This window comes from Filicampus tigris, chromosome 4 (genome assembly GCF_054856515.1).
Source record: "Filicampus tigris isolate MCC_2025a chromosome 4, RoL_Ftig_1.0, whole genome shotgun sequence".
Taxonomy (NCBI): Eukaryota; Metazoa; Chordata; class Actinopteri; order Syngnathiformes; family Syngnathidae; genus Filicampus; species Filicampus tigris.
Window position 1 is genome coordinate 30163094 of NC_141220.1, and position 21756 is coordinate 30184849.

Genomic DNA, 21756 nt, shown 5'->3' on the forward strand with positions numbered 1-21756 from the left:
AACGCGTCACGTGATTTACACGTCCAAACGTCACATTACTTTCCCCTGTAATTTAGCTCTGTTGTCACCCGAGGATTTTCGTTTTCCCAAAAGGTGCTGTCGCCCGCCACACGGCCGTGTTCTCATGCTGCATTGATTGCGACGCAAGTTCCCCTCTGTGTCTAAACAAGGGTCTCGTGGCCCGGGCTGGAGCGGTTGTTGTAATGACCGGGAAGTGAGCCCCCGCCCTGCTTCGCCTCGCCTCGCCTCGCCTCCCGTCCCGCGTGTGAGCCTGCGAGTGGGCGGGGAGACGTGCCACAGTCCCGAGGAAGAGTTGAGAATGTGAGCCTTGCCGAGCCTCCGCACGGAGGACACTTTGTGCCCCTATGCTCGTTTCGTGGCAGCCTCGCGGAGCTCACGCGTTCAACGTCGACGACGACGAGGAAGAAGAGGAGGCGGCAGGCGGCGATGTTTAGGCGACCCAACGAGGCGCTCGGACGTGTGCCGCTCAGCTTCCGCGAGTAGACTTCGGAGCGACGCTTTTCTTTTCTTTTCTTTTTTGGGGCTGGGTGGGAGTAAAACTTTCAGACGAGGCGTCTCCACACGGATGTAGACGCCCTGAGCTGTATTACTTTGGCCGGCCAAGCTGCTGCTGCCGCCGCTGCCGCCGCTGCCGCCGCCGCCGCCGCCGCTGCTGCCTGTTCCTCGTCGCGAACGGGTCCAAATTGGCGGGCATGCAGGTGAAGAAGCACCGGGAGTCGCACCAGAGCGCTGGGGACAACATGCTGGAAGCGGACGGCCCTCGCAAGAAGTTGTCCTGCTTCTCCAATATCAAGATCTTCCTCATTTCGGAATGTGCCCTCATGTTGGCTCAGGGGACCGTCGGAGCTTACCTGGTGAGTTGCGGGGCGCGTACGTGGGCTCCCATTGCACGGCTGGTGGACGGGGAACTTGCGCTGCGTAGCCCGTAACACGGTGAACTTGCAAAACTTGAATTGACTTGACTTCGGCTGCAAAATAGGGAGGTCGAAAGCATGGGGACAGTGTGATGTCTAAAACTGGGAGCATTGGGAACTTTGGCGGTGTAGATTGAAGAGCACGGGAAATTTCAACCGTCCGTCCATTATCTGAATGTAACGGCCACAGGTGAGCTGGATTCGATCCGGTTGACTTTGGGCGAGACGCGGGGTACACCCTGGATTGGTTGGCAGTCATTTGCAGCATGGGTTTGTGTCACAGAAAAAAGGGAGCGTTTTACATAATATTGTGTAAAATAGGGAGTAGATGAAACAATTACATTGAGTAAAATATGGCACTTGAACTAGAAAATAGGGGAGCATGGGAAACCATCCATCCATCCATTATCTATACTGCCTATCCTCACGAGGGTCGCGGGGCATGCTGGAGCCTATCCCAGCTGTCTTTGGGCAGTAGGCGGGGGTCGCCCTGAATCGGTTGCCAGCCAATCGCAGGGCACACAGAGACAAATCAACATTCGCACTCACAATCACTCCAAGGGGCAATTTTAGAGTGTTCAATCCACCTGCCATGCATGTTTTTGGAAGGTGAGAGGAAACCGGAGTACCCGTCGAAAACCCACGCAGGCACGGGCAGAACATAAACCGCACACAGGGAGGCCGGAGCCGGGATCGAACCCACGACCTCTGAACTGTGAGGCGGACGTGCTAACGAGTCGACCACCGTGCCGCCGCATGGGAAACCTATACTGTAAAAAAAAAAAAAAAAAAAGATGGAGCGCATCGGAAATGTACGCTATCAAATAAGGGAACATGGAGAACTTAAGCTTTTCCGTTTTATGATTGGAGTCCTTTTTCCTAGGCCAAAATGCTGTAAAAATGTGGGTGCTCAATACCACTTCTTTCAGGCCGACACTAGTACGAGTCTTCACTCTTTGAGCATTCGCCGATACTGGGTACAGATACTTCTTGTACGTTTGAGATATAACATTTTATTTAAGACAATGACAAATGTGTTAATTTGCCAATATGTCAGTCTGCCGCAGTACAGCGCCAACTATGCCAAAAAGGACTTACTCAATGTCATATTTCTTTTGCTCTAAGTATCAATTGCCTGTATCGGCAGCCCCCATGAGAACCCAATACCTGGTATCGGTACTCGCCCATCCCTAAAAAAAAAAAAGGAAACATCAAGTGCAACCATATTTTTGGGTGACAAGCTTCTGTACATCCTCACCAAGGTAGAATGATGTCCCTTCTTCCTGAGCATGCCATCCCTTCATTACCAAGAAGAAATGTTGGCTGCCTCCTTTAATATTTGATTGTGTTTGAAACTGATGTGTCACGTGAGGGTCGGTATTTGGACCCATACGCAGATATGACATGGAAGTTGAAGAGTAAAAAGTCTTTATCAACAAAAATACAAAGCAACAACAGAGATCAGTACTGGAAGAGAGTTTGAATCCTCACTCAAAAAAGGTTGGACGTACTGACAACGTGCTACTGTGTAACTGAAACTTTTAAACTAAGACTTCAGGCCTAAATGACATCATAAAGGATAAGCATAAAAGGACCATAGCAACTGCATAGCAACTGCAGAGCAACTGATACGACATGTAAACAAGCAGTCATAACGGTACAACCTGGTGCCCAGAATCTAAAACAAGAAAAGAAACAAAAATAGAATCATCATAAAATCAAATCAAAAATAAAAAAAAGAAACACCAAATAAACTTAAGTATAAAACAACAAGAATTAAAGTAACCAAACAAACACTATGAAACCAGCTGTACTTGGATCTAGACAGCAAACAAACAGCAGTTTGACCCGACAAAGACAATGAATCAAAGAGACTGAAAGAAAACTAAACCTAAGACTGAAGGAAAGCAAGGAACTATAAATACAAACTGATGAGACGAGGAACGCCTGAACAAGACACAAAGTGTTAGAGGGAGTTGATTGAGTACTTCAAGGGATCTGGTAACCGAGCACAGATGCACACAATAACCTAACTAAACAGACGCGTATAAAAGAATCATGAGGAAAACATGAAACTCAATTCTAAATCAAAACCAAAATCAAGAACAGATCAGAGAAGGCCAGACAAGAGGTTCCTGGCGGAACCAGTCCGGTGGGCGTCCAGGAGGCCAAGACGAGAGGGTCTTGGCAGGACCAGTCAGGTGGGCGACCCGGAGGCCAGACGAGAGGGTCGAGGCGTGGACAATCTGGTGAGCGTCCAGGTGGCCCGATGAGAGGGTCTTGGCTAGACCAGGCTAGTGGGTGACTTGGAGGCCAGACTAGAGAACCTTGATGGGGCCGATCCAGTGGCCGTCCCGAAGGCCAGACAAGAGGTTCTTGACGGGGCCCGCCAGGTGGGCGACCCGGAGGCCAGACGAGAGGGGCTTGGCAGGACCACTATGGTAAGGGACCTGGGGGCCAGACGAGAGAATCTTGGCGAGGCGAATCCAGTGGCTGTGCCGAAGGCCAGACGAGAGGTTCTCGACGGTGCCAGTCAAGTGGGCGAGACACACATGGAATGAAGGCAGCCTCAGGCCTTGTGCCGCCGTAGCAGAATCCAAGGGCAGCCGCAGAGGTTGCCCCGCTGTAGCAGAGTCCGAGGGCAGCCTCAAAGGTTGCGCCGCCGTAGCAGAATCCAAGGGTCAGGGTTCGGTTGTAATCGGTCGTACTTTGGTCCGCACGGCTAACTAGGAATCGAAACACAGACGTTCTAACATCTGAACCGTTCCGGGAGAACCGGAATGATGGACCCGGTTCCACTCGATGCCCGGTTCTCGGTGCCCTACCCTACTCTGAATAGGAATTGGATTGAATCGTGAGGTACCCATAGATTCCCCCCCCATCGCTCATGTTAAAATCTCTCTGGTGACACTTGAGTGCCCCTAACACCTGAACAGCGCTTGTTGTACCGTAGCTTATAATGAAGATACCGTTGTTTAGTAGGAGTGTTGAAAACACAAATCTATTCATATCGGATGCCATTTCCTGACAAAGTCGAGTTGTTGTAAATAATTCAGTGGAATTAATTACCAGTTTGAATCGCAAAATGTATTATCACCCCAGTCATTGATCAAAAACACTGCAGCCCTCAACAGTTGATGTCTAATTTCAGATGCGCTTTGAACATCATTTTCATTTTTTCCAAAAACAAAGTGACAGCGAGTTTAGTGAATATGGAAAGCTGCACTTTATTTACAATTCAGTGAGGTAAAAAAAAACAAGGTTTTTGCACACCACCAAACAAACAAATGATTCTTCAAAAAGAGGCCGCAAGCTGTTTGATGGCACTCCCAGTGGAAGTAAACTGTCAAAACAAACATCAAACTAAGACAATGGCACGTGCATTTAACAACCACGCATGCCATAGATGCGCTATTGAATAGCATCTGCGTTAGTTAGTCCTTAACTGATTTGTAAACACAAAAGGTGCTTCAACCCATGAAGAATAGGCAGATAATATAACAACACTCGCAGGTGTATTTTCTTTATCCTCTGTGACAAGTGACTGGGCTTGATTTCGGTTTCGGTCCTGAGTTGTCCATTTACAACTGTATTATAGTGCCTCAAGTGGCCAAGTTGTGCACACTAGAAGGAGCTGCAACGAATTAGTTATTGTGCATGAATTTTTATTTTATTTAATGATATTATTACTGTATGTTTTTACAAAGTACAGTATAATGGTGTGCTATTGTCCTAATTCAAAAACACATGACAACAATTGATGTGTTTTTTTTTTTCGAATTAGTTATTGTGCATGAATTTTTATTTTATTTAATGATATTATTACTGTATGTTTTTACAAAGTACAGTATAATGGAGTGCTATTGTTCTAATTCAAAAACATGACAACAATTGATGTGGTTTTTTTTTTCAAATTAGTTATTGTGCATGAATTTTTATTTTAGTTAATGATATTATTACTGTATGTTTTTACAAAGTACAGTATAATGGAGTGCTATTGTCCCAATTCAAAAACACATGACAACAATTGATGTGTTTTTTTTTTTTCAAATTAGTTATTGTGCATGAATTTTTATTTTATTTAATGATATTATTACTGTATGTTTTTACAAAGTACAGTATAATGGAGTGCTATTGTCCTAATTCAAAAACACATGACAACAATTGATGTGTTTTTTTTTTTTTCAAATTAGTTATTGTGCATGAATTTTTATTTTATTTAATGATATTATTACTGTATGTTTTTACAAAGTACAGTATAATGGAGTGCTATTGTTCTAATTCAAAAACACATGACAACAATTGATGTGTTTTTTTTTTCGAATTAGTTATTGTGCATGAATTTTTATTTTATTTAATGATATTATTACTGTATGTTTTTACAAAGTACAGTATAATGGAGTGCTATTGTCCTAATTCAAAAACACATGACAACGATTGATGTGTTTTTTTTTTGTTTGTTTTTTTTTCGCGGCGGCTGGAAATCCATTCATTCCAGTGGAAAAAGATGATTTGAGGTACTTGTTTGAAGTCCCAGCGGTTGCCCTGAAATGGAGTCCTAGCTCAAGGCAGCTCTGTCGTTTGAGCAATTTCAAATCTCCTTGGCTGTAGTCAGGCTAACCAAACTCCACTTGAGCATGAAAAAAGAGAAAAGAACTGTGCTCTCCTAAACGGTAACATTCAAGCACATCCACTTGAGCGTCAAAGCTCGCTGCCTGCTTAGCGTCGCCAAGTCCCCGAAAAATGTTTTGGAAAGACTCGTTGTTCTTTCTCTCTGTGAGGTAATGGGATGTCCCACCACTGGGCGAGGTTTATTTTGTTGCCATGCGACATGCAAAACACGTCTGGGCATTTTGAGCAGTGAGGTTGACGAGATGTAGCTGTGGCACGCCGCTGCCTCTTCCTCCCCTCTGTAATTTGCGTTGGCTTGAACCCTCTCGGAAGGCTGTCTGGCCAACGCCGGAGTCCCAAGTGCACAAGCATGTTGAACTCATGCAAAGTGTTTCCGGTGCGCTCGTCAGCTGTCGGTCGGGCCTCGTCTTTGCGGCGTCCGACATGGGATGGGATGAGACGGGACCGGAGAGGACGATGACTTGCACCCGAGCCGTCGCTTCAACAGGTTGCGCTCAGCCCGGGCCTCGTTTCTAAGACGTCGCCGTCGTTGCACTCGTAAACCAGCGTGAGAAACAGCCGCCGGAGGGGAAGGGACGTCGCGGCTCATTCCCAAATTTTCCGTCAAACGGCTCTGGGCGCGCAGCGCTTGCAGCGATGGGGCTCGCCGCGCTCTGACGACTTGTGAAGGAGGCGCCGGCCGGAGTTGTTAGGCAGCGGCAGCGGCAGCTGTGAGAAGGAAGTGCCTGCTGTCACTTCTGCTATTGCAGGGGACAACTTGTGCGAAACCCGTCACCCGTCTTCATCCTTTTCCCCTTTGTAAATGAGCACGTCACAACTAACAGCTACTCAAGTTGTCATTTCCACTTGCAGTCAGATGTCAACTTTGTTTTGGCTTCCTGAAAACGGAAAGCCTTTCTCATGGCCCCGCTTCCTTGACGCTTTCATCGTCACGAGTTTGCCTTCCGTCTCACGGTTTTCATGCTAAAGCTGCGCCCCTCCCGTGTGGCCTTTGCCTGTACTTACCGCGTTTGGGGGGTGTTCCTCCAGGTAGTTCAGCTTGCTTGCGCATTGCCCACCAATGCACGTTGCATTCATTGATGGCTGAATAGAAGTATGAATGCTTTTTTCTTTGTTTTGTCTGTATGTGCCCCGCAATTGGCTGATGACCATTCCAGGGTGCGCTTCTTGGCCAAATGCAGCACAGGCTCATCCACGATGAAGCCTGACTCCAGGTCACTGGCCCACTTCTCTTTTTCTCCCTCTCTGCAGCCATCAATGGATACGTTCGTCTTTTCTTTTCAAGACAGTATAAATACTCGATAATGTAAAATGGTGCATCGTGAAAGCTACGTGGACTATGATATCGATGACGATATGTATCGCCCTCCCCAACTTTGACCTAACTTCAGCTTTCTGTTTGGCTGAAATGGGTGCACTGTCCGTTTAGGGATTGTAGTGGCACCTGTTGCCAAGGGATATGTTTAGTGGGCACTAATTGGTCTTGCGGCATTGTCATTTATTACGATTCCAGAATGTGGCTTTGTTTTCGCCGGGGATGGAGCAATACTGATCGCGTGACGCTACATCTGCACTGTACCCATACTCCCCAAAATGCTCCGATAATATGACCCCGATATAACACATTTTCATCACAATTACAAGATGTAACAGCTTTTTCAGCTATCTGGTCTTGCCGAGTAAACAAATATAGGTGCGACATTTTTTTACAGGAATGTACTTCTTGGTTCTTGGTCTAACACTGCATTCCAAGTTTTACCCCTGTATGGCTGTTAAAATGTTACTTTTGTTGATGTCATTTTATTCAGGTTTTATGATGGTGACAGTTGACCCATTTCATTTCCAATATTTCTTGAGTGTGAAGCTATTCCAATCAACTCATTTGGTTTGCAGCCATCAGCGTTTGACCCCAAATGACTGGCGGAGATGTGGAGCACACCCGAGACTGCTCAGCGGTCATCCAAAATAACCATGCGCCTCACATCAGGGGGACTGAGCGCACAGTGGAAAAATGTGCCTACAGTTCAAACCACCACTTGATCTTTCTTCTCATAGCTGCAGACAGTTTGAAGAAGCTACTGGGAGAATGGAAAATTGTGATTCTGGTCCCGAGCACGGTTGGGGACTGATTTGAAACTAGGCTAAGAAATGTTCTGACGTGTCAGAGTGGTTCACATGGTAGAGAGGAATCCCTCCAGCCCACCCCAACACGCGCGCACATGCTAAAAAACAACCCAAAAGTCTTCATTGGGCATGGAATTGAGTCATTTAGTACTTGATCATGTGATTGGCGCCTTCTGCGGGAAGTGAGCGGATTGGTTGTGGCATTTGTCGCTGAGTGCTGGGAGTAGCTTACGATGAGCTGCTCTTTACTTCGAGAGGTGGGAATGGAAGTAGGACTGGCCAGCTAATGGGAAACAGGCCTGTTGGCAGAGACGTACCACAGTGGAACAAGTCGCCGGCTTGTTATTTCAAAGGCAAGATGACGCGCCCCACGTTGTTTTGATTTCACCCATCGCCATGCTGTGTGCGCGTGTGTCTGTCTGTGTGTGTGTGTGTGTGTGTGTGTGTGTGTGTGTCTGTCTGTCTGTCTGTTGTTTTTGTTTGATATATTTTCTTTGTTTGGTGGCGCGTCTACTCGTGCGGCGCCTGCTTGTGACGTGAAAATTACGTTCTCAACGCCGATTGGCTGTCGCCGACGATAGATGGACCGGGACCATGTGGCCGATTAAATATGCAGGACGGACGTTAGGCCACGCTTGAACGCCACCGACCCATCTCGCTAGCTTTCGTTCGATTTGGGGCGTAACAAAAACTGCTTAGAGTCAGAAAATGATTTCTAGCCCCTTTGGTGTTCGCCACTTTTTCACTGTCTTCTCTGTCTTGGCCTTGCGGTGTGGTTTGCAGGTGAGTGTCCTGACCACCCTGGAGAGGCGCTTCAACCTGCAAAGCGCCGACGTGGGCGTGATCGCCAGCAGCTTTGAGATCGGCAACCTGGCGCTCATCCTGTTTGTCAGCTACTTCGGGGCCAAGGCGCATCGGCCCCGTCTAATCGGCTGCGGGGGCATCATCATGGCACTCGGCGCCCTCCTCTCTGCACTGCCCGAGTTTTTGACCAACCAGTACGAGATCGGGGACACGTGGAGGACCGATGTGGGCCGCGACGTGTGCTCCAACGCCAGCAGCAGGGAAGTGCAGTTGGCCGAGGACGCCGTGTGCGCAAACAGGACCAACACCAACATGATGTACCTGCTCCTGATTGGGGCTCAGGTCCTGCTCGGCATCGGAGCCACGCCCGTGCAGCCCCTGGGGGTGTCCTACATCGACGATCACGTCAAGAAGAAAGACTCCTCTCTCTACATAGGTGAGCAATCCAGTGCTGACACAGCACAAACAGTAGGCAGGGCTCACGCTAGCGTTGCCACCGTACCGCGATTCGGCCTTTGATGCTCTGCCTTCAGAAAGGCCCTCCATACGCATACTGAAAGCATCACGGCAAAAACTCCAAACATCGGTAAAAAGCTGTGGGATCCGAGATGACAGCGCATGGAATGGAATTTAAATTGGACCTATTTTTAGTCGTTGACAATATTACTGGGCAGTGGAGGCCATTCACTGCAATTATCCATCATCATTGAGCATTTTCATGCCATGTTAGAACTCCAAAGCTCGGTGCTCTGTTAGGTTGCTAATGATTGGAAGGCTGATGCTAATTTGCGGTTGCCCATCTCTGAGCTTTCGCATTGTATGTTGCTATTAAGCTCGCAGAATTTCATCCTATGAAATGCTGTGCTAAGGTTAACCGTTTTTGTGTGGGAATATACTACACGATGTTTAGTTCTCTGGGGTCCGACGACATTAACGGCGGCTCGATGGGACAGTTTGGCATTTTGTCGGGCCATCACCTACCTGACAGACGCTTGCCTGAGCGGGCCAATGAAAATGTGAAAAAATAAATACGATGGGAATGGGACCTTGTTGCCTTTAGTTTTATCCTGTTGCCTTTAGTTTTATCCGCTTTAGTGGATTGAGCTATTCAACCACAGTTGGCACATTTTAAAGGTGCTGAATAGGAAATAAGTTCAAACCAATGCTATTCTATCCTGACTATACAGTACAGGTTGGGGCCAGTAGAGGTTGTGAAGGGGCCACCACAACTTGGCCAATGGTAGCCCCCACGGGGCCGCAACTCCAAAAGCCTTCATGTCATAATACAGTGGTACCTCTACTTAAATACTAAATTCGAAAATTTCCAACGTACGTAACGGCCCAACGGGAAAATATCGCCTCTTGTTACAAAAGAAATTTCAAGATACGAAAGGTAAAAGTACAGTTTGGGCTGCCACTCGCAGCTCCGGAGTTTCCTGAACGCAACATACTCATAGCTGCTCTGCCATTGGCGGAGTTTCCTGAACGCAACATACTCATAGCTGCTCTGCCATTGGCTAAGCTAGCATCTTCCTGGCATCCCATTGGCCAATGGGAGGGACCTCTACCGTATGTGTCTATGTGTGCAGCTAGACAGGTAGATAGATATGTGATAGATATGTCGACGCAGTGTCCTCGTCATTCGCCCCTCGGGCCATGAGGTGTTCCGATAGTTTGACGTGAATTAGAAACGAGGAAAAGAAGTAAAGGACAAAATCGTTTTTTTGGTCCATACAAAGGAAGCAAGAGATAATAGAAAAGTATGAAAAGGGGATGCGTTTGGTTGATCTTGCCAAAGAATATGACAGTCGCCACGTTATTAAATCAGTTGTTTACAAAACGCCAGGCAGAAACCACTTGTGAGAGAGAACATGAACCAAAGAGGGCAAAAAGCGATGAGGACAGCAATTCAAAGGTCAACCACCATCATTTTTATTCTTGACTCTATTCTTTGTTTTTTGTTTTTTTACATTATGCACAACTTTCATTTATTGTGCAATAATCTCATTGTAACATGTATTTGCTACATGTTTTGATGCATTTTTATGCTTCATAAAACATTTATGTCTGAATATTGGGTGGTTTGGAACATATTAGGGCGTTTGCATGGAAAACACGTCTCTACTTACAGAATTTTCGACTTGACAAATTTCTTCCAGAACCAATTAATTTCGTAAGTAGAGGTACCACTGTATTCAGACAGCAAACTTCAACTGGGCGTTGTAACGCATTGCCGATTATGTCTTCCAAAGCTGCTTCAGCTGTGCCTTGCAGTACAGTTGTGTGGCGCCGCGAAGGCTGAGGAATGCTGCGTTCACACCAAATCCGTTGAAGGCGTTTCCGGCGGCGCGATTCAATTGAAGTCGATGTAGCTCGCAAGCGAAGCGGACCGCTCATCCGCAATTGGTGTGAATGTAGCGTAAGGTACTCAAGAGTCTACTGCAGCGCGCTCGTCCGGCCTTTGTTCTTTCCACATACAATTCCAGCGCCTACTTTACAGGAGTGGCCAACTCAAAGCTAGCCACTTTGCCTCTTTTTTGCCCAACTGCACAGAAGTACAGGTACTAAAAATATGCGGTGTCATTTCAATTTGGATGGCACTTTAGTCGCACCTATATCCTGTGCCACCCTGAGTTGCAGAATTTGATTTCCCCTGGCAGCAAAGCCCCAACGTGGAGCCGAGCTGGACGATATGACGATATATATCGTGAAGACATATAGTAAAGTGTCTATCGTGTCACTTTTGTACTATTGTGCCGATTGCCATTTTCCACCTGCATTTTCACCTGCAGTAAAATATAAGTAGTGAGGACGACAGCAGAAGCTGGAATTGATGGGCAAATGTTTGAATTTGTCATTCTCACGCACACCGTTGCCACCGGGTGGCAGACTGAAGAACAGCAGAGATGTGAATCATATTACGTGGATGGCCATCATACATACCCGACTTACGGTGCAATAGGAAATCTAACAGTTCATGGAAATGAATAAAGAACAAGGTGGGTGAATCCAAATAACCATGGGATAGCTCATGGTTGTACCGTGGGAAAGAATGAGCTAACAACAACAAACCTGTAATTTTTAATAACTACTGACAGAAAAAGAAAAAATGGCAAGGGATGCTGGGTACTACTTCAAACCACAAGGCTCGAAACAAACTGTTTTGCATAGTGGTGAAACGGGTGTAAAATTGCATTTTGTGCTTCATGAACACACAAAAGAATCGCATAACTGAGCATCACAGATTTTGATTTCCTATAATTGAACGGCGGAGACACGTGCGTGCGGGTCATCGACTCTGCAAGTCCAGGCGAGATTGGTGCTAGCAATGGGCTTCAGCTGGCTACTAACCGCTCGTAACGCGATCCGATTTCACTCCTGCGTCAGTAACCACACTCTCCTTTATGGCGAACAAGCTACACTTTGTGCAAGTCATTCCCACGAAAGGATTGTGAGGAGTCATGAACAGAGGGAAAGACGGAGAAGAGCTTGCGAAGCTAACGTAATGTTATCGATCGTGAAAGACCGAATGAAGTCCTTGGGTGACTGAGTACAATTCGCAGGGATCTCGCTCCAACCACGTCAAAGCGGCGCATATCCAATTTTGATCAACAAAATAGCCGGCAATTTAAGAGGTGTCTGGAGAGAAAATGAATCCAAAATAATGCGACACAGCTAAACAGGAAATGTTACTGCGTACCGAACTAAACCTGGAGGAGTGGCCTAAAAGATTAAAAGTATATTAATATTGACAATAAGCAATTCAGAAAATTCATGAATATGGCGAATTAAATACATATATTATGACTAATGTGATTTGCTTTCAAAATACAGCCCTTACTTTTGATTTTGAACACCATACAGTCAACCTCATCTTTTTGGTTGATTGAGTTTTTTTAATCCGTTTCTGTCAGAAGCATTATTTCGATGCCTCTTATTTCGATTGCCCTCTCTCTCTCTATTCCACGTCGCCTGACACCCAAGCACAGGCCTCTCTGCGTGAGTGCCAGTCAAGCGTATGTAGGTTCACGAAAGCTAACGAAATAACTCAAAGTAAAATTGAAAAAATGTTTTCGTTAACCAAGTAAAATGAAAATTCTTTTAAAACGACGAAAACTAACTGAAACTACATTTTATATTTCTAAAACTAACTATGATTAAAGCGAAAATGTCCTTCGTTTTCATCTTTGGCAATTTGTTTAATATACGAGCCTTTGGGGTTCATTTGAAATGTATTTGTTTCGATATCACCGCACAAACAGAAGGTCACAAACAGCTGTCTGGAAGTTGCAGTCGTCTTATGTGTGTCGCACAGAATCGACGAGCTCAAGCAGCAGCCAATTAAAAAGAGCCAACAGATGACGTCGCTCCTCAGGGACGAGTTTGCGGGTGGCTTGGCCTGAATGGCTCTCCACCTTTTGTTATTTAATTCAGTCCGAAATGCAACGCTAGCTACAAAGTGCTTTCCTTTTTGGCTTCACACATGTAAAAAATACATACAGCGTACGTGCATAAAAGAAGTACACTGTACAGCCAGGTTGAACACTTCTCAATTGGAATTCAAGCCACAAATCCACAAAAGAAGTTGTCGACTTGGCAAACAAGGCATCCGAGCTTGATTGAATTAGGGTGCATGCTGTGCACTGTTAACCTGTACCCTGTATTATCAAAATGTTTTAAAATAATATTTTTGTTGAATTTATACGAAATAATACTTAACATGGTGTTTTTAAATCCTGCACACAAGTCTCACAATTTAAAAAAAAAAAAAAAAAAGAAAAAAAAAGTAAAAACTAATACTAAAACTAACTAAAACTGCAGCAAAGCAACTAATAAAGAAAATGAACACGATTAATTAAAACTAACTCAATTTAAAAAGAAAAACATAATAAAAACGAACTAATTAAAATTGCCAAACCCTACTAAGTGCAACACTAAAATGAATACAATGAATTAACCTGTCGTCTACGCACAGATAAATCTCGACTGCGACCAACACTCTAATGTCAATGTTCCCCCGGTGAGGCGCGATAAACGTTCAGTCCAGTACTCGACTGTGATATTAGACACTTTGACGGAAGGTTTAGGAAATGGCTTCGAGGATCTGGAGTACAATTTCCACGGTCCGAGTCCAACACGCTACAGCGTGCGGCAGTGGCGTACTGTGTGGCCAATGGCCATCCCACCCAGATGTGGGCTGCCAACAGTGCTGCGTGTCATCTCACGATTGTCTAAATGAGCATTTGTCGTCTGTGTTTGTCCTGAACGAGGGCTGCCACAAACGTATGTACGATGTCAAACATGGCATACGCACACTGTTATGGTTATTAAAAACGCGAGTTCGCTGACTAATACCTCCTTAATCCACATTAGACGCTACAATATGTTAGCGGAGCAAAAAGGACATTGTGTCCGTGAACATCAAGATCGGTGTTCATGTGCTAACTACAGCTAGCTTTCAGACGCGACTTGAACGTGTCAGAAATGAAAAAAGGCATCAGCCACAACCTGCTTCCTTTCTCGATTCTCGAGAATCCCCGTCGTGCCGCCATGAAAGGGAGGTTTGCATCGTAAGTATTTGTGGGTGAAATGTGCCGTAACTTTAGGTCTGTGTTGCTAACACCAGGTAGCCATGAAACCCCGCGTCGCTACCCACAATGCTTCTGTGTCGATCACAAAGACCCGTATGACTGCGACTGCGCATGTACGACGCGTCACAGGCAAGCGGCCAGCGGGGAAAAGCGCGAGATGAGGCTGTTTCAAGAGAAAAGCATTGCTCCAAATAAAGAAATATACAAATGAACGACTGGTCGACGATTGTCGCGATTAGGCGACTAATCTCGGCAGCCCTACCCTGAACATGATCTCGTCCTACCAAAAGCGCCTCCGGCTTGGTCTGGGTGCAGAACGGGGACATTTCAAAGTGAGCTCAAGGCCTTGACATGGTGGCACCGGAGCTGCCCTTTGTTTGCACGTCGGAGCGAGCGAGCGAGCGAGCGAGCAAGTGGACTGGTAGCCATTGGATTTTGCCAGGCCTTGGCTCCTGTCCTCCTTTGATACGCTGCAAAAACAAGCGGTGAGCAGCGGGGAACAATGCGCTATTGAGCGGCGCTCAGCTGATGGTCCTAATCCCTCCGCTGTAGGCATGTCATGTGGCAGCAGCTGCATGAATGGAGGAGATTGTCTGAAACTGGGCAAGATTTGCTTTCACACCCCGACAATTTATTTGCCTTCTTCCTCCGTTGAGGTGTGCGCCCATTGTCGTGTTTCGGCGTGGTTTTCCATACGTGCGGCGGACTCAGGTTGGAGGGTGTGAACCTTGTCAAAATAATTTGAATAATAATTGACACACACTAGCTCTATTGGTGGATTGTCAAACAGGAAAGGTTTATCCACGCATCATCTGACTCGCTTCCATCTCAGCAGAGGATTTGAGGATTGCTTTGAACAATACAACAAAATACAATACAATACAAATTGTATTGTATTGTATTATATTGTATTGTGCGGGCGATCGTAGATGTGCTCTTTTGATACACGTTGCACTTTGTCTGATCAGAGCGTAATAAAAATAGGAAGCTCAACACAGGATGTTTTAACGCGCTTTTTGTTGAATGTAATGGCAATCCCCCCCAAAACAACAAACAGCAAAAACAAAACGGCAACACCAGCACAAGCTAGCATATCTTGTGAGCTCCTATGCTGGTCTATGGCTTGTGTGCGCCCATGTATATAATGTGGCTCTTTGCAGTAACAAATGGTGGCTCCAGTTTTAATCAATCAACGCTTTAACGTGATAATGGTCCTTCTTATGGAACTTCTAACTTCAAGTATGTTCCCTGTAAAAGGAAGACAGTCAGTTGAATTGACATGCACGTCATGTCGCATGGTCAGGATGCGCCCACCTCTGCCTCAATCTGAGCCAGAAAAACCCTGAAATATTTGTCTTAACAGTGGTTGACTTAGATTAGACATTTTATGGAAAACTTAGAACAGATTTTTTTTGGGGGCAAACAGGGGAGGAGTCAACAGAATTTATTGAGGTTGTCGTTGGAGGTTGCAGTGAATTTGTGGTTCAACAGGTTTTGTGCTTTTGTCGAAGCATTGTCACCTCGCAGTGTGTTGCGGGCTCAAATGAGAGGCGGGGACTAAATGCGCGGGTGCCAATTGAAAGTCTTTGTGCGACGTTTTGCAGCGAGAGCAGAGGCCTCAAGAACGAGGCGTCATTGCTGCGAGGAGCAGGAATGCCAAGCGGCTTGGCCACGCAGCAAGCCCGATGGCGGCGGGCGGGCGGCGGGCTGGCGCACGCACATCGCGACGCCTCGTGAAAAACAACTGCTGCGGACGGGGGCTTGCGGCGCTTGCTTTCTGGAAAGCGCTCCACCCGCCAAGCGCTGTTGACGCGGCGGTCAGACAAGCTCCAGCAAAGTCAGCTCAGCCTTCTCCAGACGTCGGGCTCCTCGCATGTGAAAGTGGCTCAGAGTTTTCCGGGAACTCTTTTGCACCTCTTTGACGGGCTCCGCTATGGCTTTGTTTGTTTGCTCTCGTCGCTGGCCCGAGGGAATCGATGCGATGGGACAGACTGCGTCAACGGGAGCTCCGTTCCCACTGCTTTGTGACCTTTCGACATCCACGGCTAATTTGGGCTCTTCCCACAGGACGCCGGCCAGCATAAATATCTCCAGTGTACAGGACACGCCCAGAGTGCTTTTCCAGCCGCCAGGTGACGTCAGCCTGCTGTGAAGCTTTCAAGCAGCTGAGACATGTTCACCAAAGCGCCATGTGCACTATGTGGAGCCTTATGCTATCACACATGAAGGGAGGGACTGCTGGAATGATTGATTGATGAGACCAATCAGTGGCATGGATGTCAAAGGTCAACATGTGGACACACTTGTGGCCAGTTGAAGTGACAAGGGAAGAATGGTCGACCCTTTTACTCGGCGCTCCGATGACTCGGCCGAACGCAACTCAAGTGGACAGATGTGGAAAAATATGCAGTGGCGACTGACACCCGCGTACCCTTGCAGATGGAAAAAATGTGACTAGTCGCTAAACAATGTTTTCAGGCTCCACTCATTGTACCGTATGTTTTTTTAAAATGTATTGATAGAACCACAAACAACATGGCTCTCGTCAAGGAAGTGGAATGACTGGTTGTGTTATAAGAAGACGACGAGGGCAATGTGAGCGAGAAATGAAGGAGTGCGGATATTTAAAGAGGTTGTTGGCACCATTTATTGACGGCAGCTTCATGCCTCCATTACTGCGAGACAAGACTCCACGCACACTTCCGTATGAAATTCTGAATATCTTGTAAGACACTATCAACTATTTGTACACCTTTGCGGCGATGGTTGGCTGGCTGTGGCTTCGCACCCGGAAACTTTGGGTGTGAAAGCTGTAGTGCGTGTGGATGACCGAGACTCTCCATGCTTTGCATTGTAGCAGCAGCTACATGAAACTCGTCGTTCCAATCACAGTGCGGTTGGGCCGCATAACTCGGTCGCACCAGAAAACGCCCCGATTTCTGGGCGTGGTCAGTGTTTGCAAGTCTGCCACACTGTCAGGTGATGTGAGGTTGAAATTTTGTCGTGCCTAAATGCATAACCCTAGCCCAATATCCATAGGCATTGAATATAATGTGGCAGTAAAAATGATTTTTTGCTTTTCGACTGAAGCACAATTCAGTCCGTGAAATGATTCACGACTTCCACGCTCTTTTAAAAAAAATGTCTTTTTTTTTTTTTTTACACAGTATTGTACTTCTACTCAAACACTAGTACGAGGACTTTTGACACGGCTATTTGAGGCTGGTCGGCCCCCCCGTCCTGACCCCAAAGGTGTGATTTCAAGTGTGCTGTGGCTCGTTTTCTTCCCAGCTTCCTGCCCCAACGGCAGGCTGCGCGACTGCGAGAGCAGCTCGGCGTATGCTCGCTCTCCTCTATCTGGCGCTCTTCCGCACAGCCAAAGCGGCAATGACAGATTAGCCGCTGGATGTGGAGAAGCACAACGGGCCTGTCTTTGTTGTGGCTCCAGACAGGAGAACTGCCTCTTACCTGGAGTCTTTGTTTGTTTTTCTGCCTACTTGCTGCTGTTGACTGCTGCGACTGAACATTTCCTCAAAGCGACTAATGAACGCCTTTTAATGATGATAGGTTTCACAATTTGCACTCAGGTTAAATTTAGCCCCGGGCGCTGTCAGAAGGGCTGGGTTGGGTGCTAGTCACATTGACAAAAGCTTGTCAAGAGACTTTTCGTCATTCCTGCTGAAACACTCTGACTCCAAACAGTCACTGCAGTCGCGCGTTTGGATAAGCTACTTAAACTAGGCGCATGTTAATGTCATCTTGAAGGATTAGATCCTAAATGGGTTTTTCCGGGCCTTGCCATAAGCTGCATGCTGAGTTTGCCTAGCAACCCCCATTTGGTTTTTACCGCAAGATGATAGAGTGTAGCAACCAGGAGCTAGCAACTGGCTAGCTAATAATGATGTCCGCTTCATGCACATGACACTCAGTGGTCCATTGGTGTAGGGTGGAAGTGTGTGGTCTTTATGTGGGCCCCCCCAGTAGTGCTGATCCCCTCCAGCATTGAAGTTGCCCATCCCTGGTGTCGGGGAGGTTTGGGTAATGCTTTTTAATCCATCCTGAAGAAAATTTGCGAGGTCAAGATCCTTTCTGCCCATTTCGAGCTGAACTGTACTCACAAACAGTGGCTGGCTCTGAACCTCCCCCTTAAGGGAGAAGTCAACCCAAAACAAGAATATGTTCTCATGGAGGCCCACAAGTTGAAACACGGCATTCTGATGAATATTGCGTTTGTGGAATATGAGCTCAGCAGCAACATCCACCCATTTTTAGCCACCCCTGGCGGCCATTTTGTCACTTCCGTCAACTGAAAAGGGCAAGAGGAAATCGAAGAACGGATGTTGGACCGATTCCAAATTGTGCAAATCTTGGAGCCTTCGAATCCAAATGTACGTATTAGTTTCCATGGAGTACATCCCGATATGAAGTTATTGCTTTGGGAGTTTGAAACAGAACTCGATTATTCACTACATATGTGACTGTGGTGTTGTTGGAATCGGTGAAGACAGTCACCTCCGCTCTGCGTTTGGCTTTGGAGGAGCTGAGTGCAAGAGGGAAGGAAGCCTGTGTTTGAGCATCGCGCACTCCAGAGAGCTTGACCCCCCTGGCCATCCATTTTGAAAAGTTGCCCGGATTTCTGATGGAGGCCAACTGGCTTCCATTACTTGCAGATCTGTCCGCGATGTTTTTCCCTTTATGTTGCCATCTGGAGCAGCAGCTGCAGCAAGGCTGATTAGCCAGAAGCCTGAAACCAGAGCTGCAGGTGGCCTGGCACTGCATGCCGACAAGCATTTGGGCCAAAGCGCGCTCGTGGCACCTTGCTCCTTCATCGGTAAAGCTCGGCCACCATGCAGCTTTCTCAAGGCAATCTAGGTCAGGCTCCGACACTGCTGATTAAAACGGGATTTTTGTCATCCATTGGGGGGGGGGGGCATGCGGATGGGGTGCGGGGACAGCTCGTAAGCACTGCAGCATCAGCAAGCCACTGCCACACAATCAGGCGTCTGTTGTTGTTGGTGTTTGTTTTTACTATCGTCTTGAAATGCTCAGGGCCTCCATTGCTAATGCCGCAGTGGCTCCCCGCTTAGAAACCACTCAAGAGTTTGGAAATGCTAAAGCTGACGCTCAGCTCTAGTCTTGGAAGCAGTGCGCGCACACGCAGCCATTTCAACTCCCAGATTTGAAGCAGCAGACCTTGTGCAAGGACTTTGCTGTGGAAATGCGCGTCCGCGCGTCGCAAATCCCAACCCCATTGATTGAGCGGTGCCTAAGTTGTTGCTTGATGGATTACTCAGGATCATGTTCAGCACAAGATCCCCGTCGCAACAGTGCTGGATGGTGCCTGCGATAGACAATGCAGCACTTCAATGGACGCACGCCGGTAGTTCTTTGAATGAACTCAATAGGTCAACGTTCAGGTTGGCAGCGGCTGAGTCAGTGTCAGTTTGGTTCTGTGGAGTAAAGACAAATATTGTTTTTTTTTCACGCGAGTAAACGTAATGCAGTCGCATTCGAGTTGGGAATGTTCTTAAAAAATGTTCAAGTTGTAGGTCCTCTGCTGGCATAAACCGGAGACTTTGTTGTAGGATCTGCACAACTTCAGCTTTTTCGACACCAACGTGATGAGTCGAGTAGCCGTTGACTCGTCGCGAATACCGTCACTGATATTTTTTCAGTATGATTACGTTTTTGTTTTAAGTTTATTAATGAATTAAGTTAACAAAAACACCTGAGGTGGAGGTATGCCATGAGCTACAGAAAATACTGTACTCTGAAGTACGCTGTCAGGTGATGTGATTTGCAGCCAAAGGGGGAAAAAAAGGTCTTGCTCAGTGGGCAGCGAGGTAACTTTTGCACAATCGCGATGTTCAAAAGACACATCGTGCAGGCCTAGTATATATATATATATATATATGTATATATTTATATTTTTTCGGGATGTTCCGATCAGGTTTTATGACGCCGATGCCGATCATGCATGAGTGAGATCGGCCGATACCGATTCCGATCACATGGAATATCTGTATATTTTTCCATTTATTTATGGTGACCGCTCTTATGCAATATTATCTGAAAAAAACCCAGCCATATTATTGCCCTAATTTTGACAAAAATCTATATATATTTTCAAAAGCATGAAGGAATACAAAACCGTTGCTAGCACAATACAACAATGACTCAGTCACAAAGATAACTGAAAAACTTAAATTTACCAGCTTTTAGTAGCACAGTTTTTAACAGATCAAAATAATCAGCAGTCTCAATAGACTTAATTATGCAAAAAGTCAAATAACATGCCACCTAAACATTGCATGCTTCAGAATATGATATATGTAGAAAACATAGTCACATGCAGGCTTCACTTGAATAAACTATTCAATGAGTTCCTAAATTGAAACGACTCAGGAACTTTATTGTCTTGTGCATGGACAAACTATGTTGTGCGTTTGTCAATGAGAAAAAAAGTCACTGTTAATCATTTTGTGAAATCGAAAACGATATCGTGGGTCTGTTGCCCACAAGTGAAATGCCTCTCCCTGTGCAGCCTGCAGCCTGCAGCCGTGTTGCATCCCTCCCCCTCTTCTCGCAGCGGAGGCGCGGCTGCGTTAGGGAGCCTTTCTGGCGGCGTGTTTCAATTGGAGTCAATGTAGCTCGCGCGGGCCGGCGCGGTTGCGTGCCCGAGTGATGCTTTTGGACAGAGGGACGTCGCCGCGTATTAAACAAATCTACTTTTTTGCCAGTTCGTTTCGCGGCAGCCAATCAGCAGCAGCATCATCATCATCATGATCGGTGCCCGATCGATCGGAGCATCCCTAATATGTATATGTATAGATATATGTGTGTATATGTATATATGTGTACAGTAAGTATTCTCTGGTAAGGAATCATATTTGCATTGTCCAATCTTTCCTTATAACGGAATTTCCTTATGTGGGAAACGACTACGGTACATGTCCTGTATGAGCGTGCATGTTAACGAAGTACAACAAGTGTAACAAGTTAACAACACAAGCTGTATAATTTTCCCAAAACATTTTATTAAACAAAATTCTGCACTATAAAGTACATGTATATGAACAAAATACAGTTCAGTATAACAAACATGGCCCAAATAATGTTGAAAAAAATACTCTAACACCAATGCAGTACTGTAAACTGTACTGTATTTTAATATTGATTTTTCTCAGACTTAGGAAAAAATGAATCTATTTTGAGTTGTTGCGTTGGCTTCGTTCTTTGCTGTGTTAAAATGTTTGCCTATCATAAAGTTTTGTTGCTAGCTGCAAGTCACCGTCCCGTTGATCATCACTGATGTCTAGTGATTCTTGTGCATGCAAAAGCGTTCATTTACGCCACTGTACTTTGTCCGTCGAGCCGCAAAAAATTTCCTCCGAGCAGGCAATCTGACGGAATCGTACTGAGCCCGAATCGATTCCTTGTTTTTCAAAGCCTCGCAGATTTGAGTTTTTCCAACTCAAAGTGTCTCCTGGATGTTTTTTACTTTGTGTCCAGCTTCTCTCAATCGGATGCATTTCACTCTCTCTTCCGCGGTCATTACCGTTCTTCTTCGTTTGGATGCCACGATCTACAGACGAAAGCGTAAATGAATACCTTTTACATCTTTCGCAATTTCAGTCAAACGCATGCCAAAGAAGTAAATCACATGCCGC

General features: G+C 46.2%; 1 protein-coding gene across 1 annotated transcript in view; it reads left to right on the forward strand.

The window, feature by feature from the left end:
- slco3a1a (solute carrier organic anion transporter family member 3A1a) overlaps nt 1-21756 on the forward strand; it is a 43920-nt gene continuing 22164 nt past the window's right edge. Inside the window, exons 1-2 of the mRNA XM_086028787.1 lie at nt 1-875; nt 8475-8931. Of these exons, the coding sequence (XP_085884913.1) occupies nt 714-875; nt 8475-8931 (619 nt within the window). The 5' untranslated portion in view covers nt 1-713. The remainder of the gene's footprint in view (nt 876-8474; nt 8932-21756) is intronic.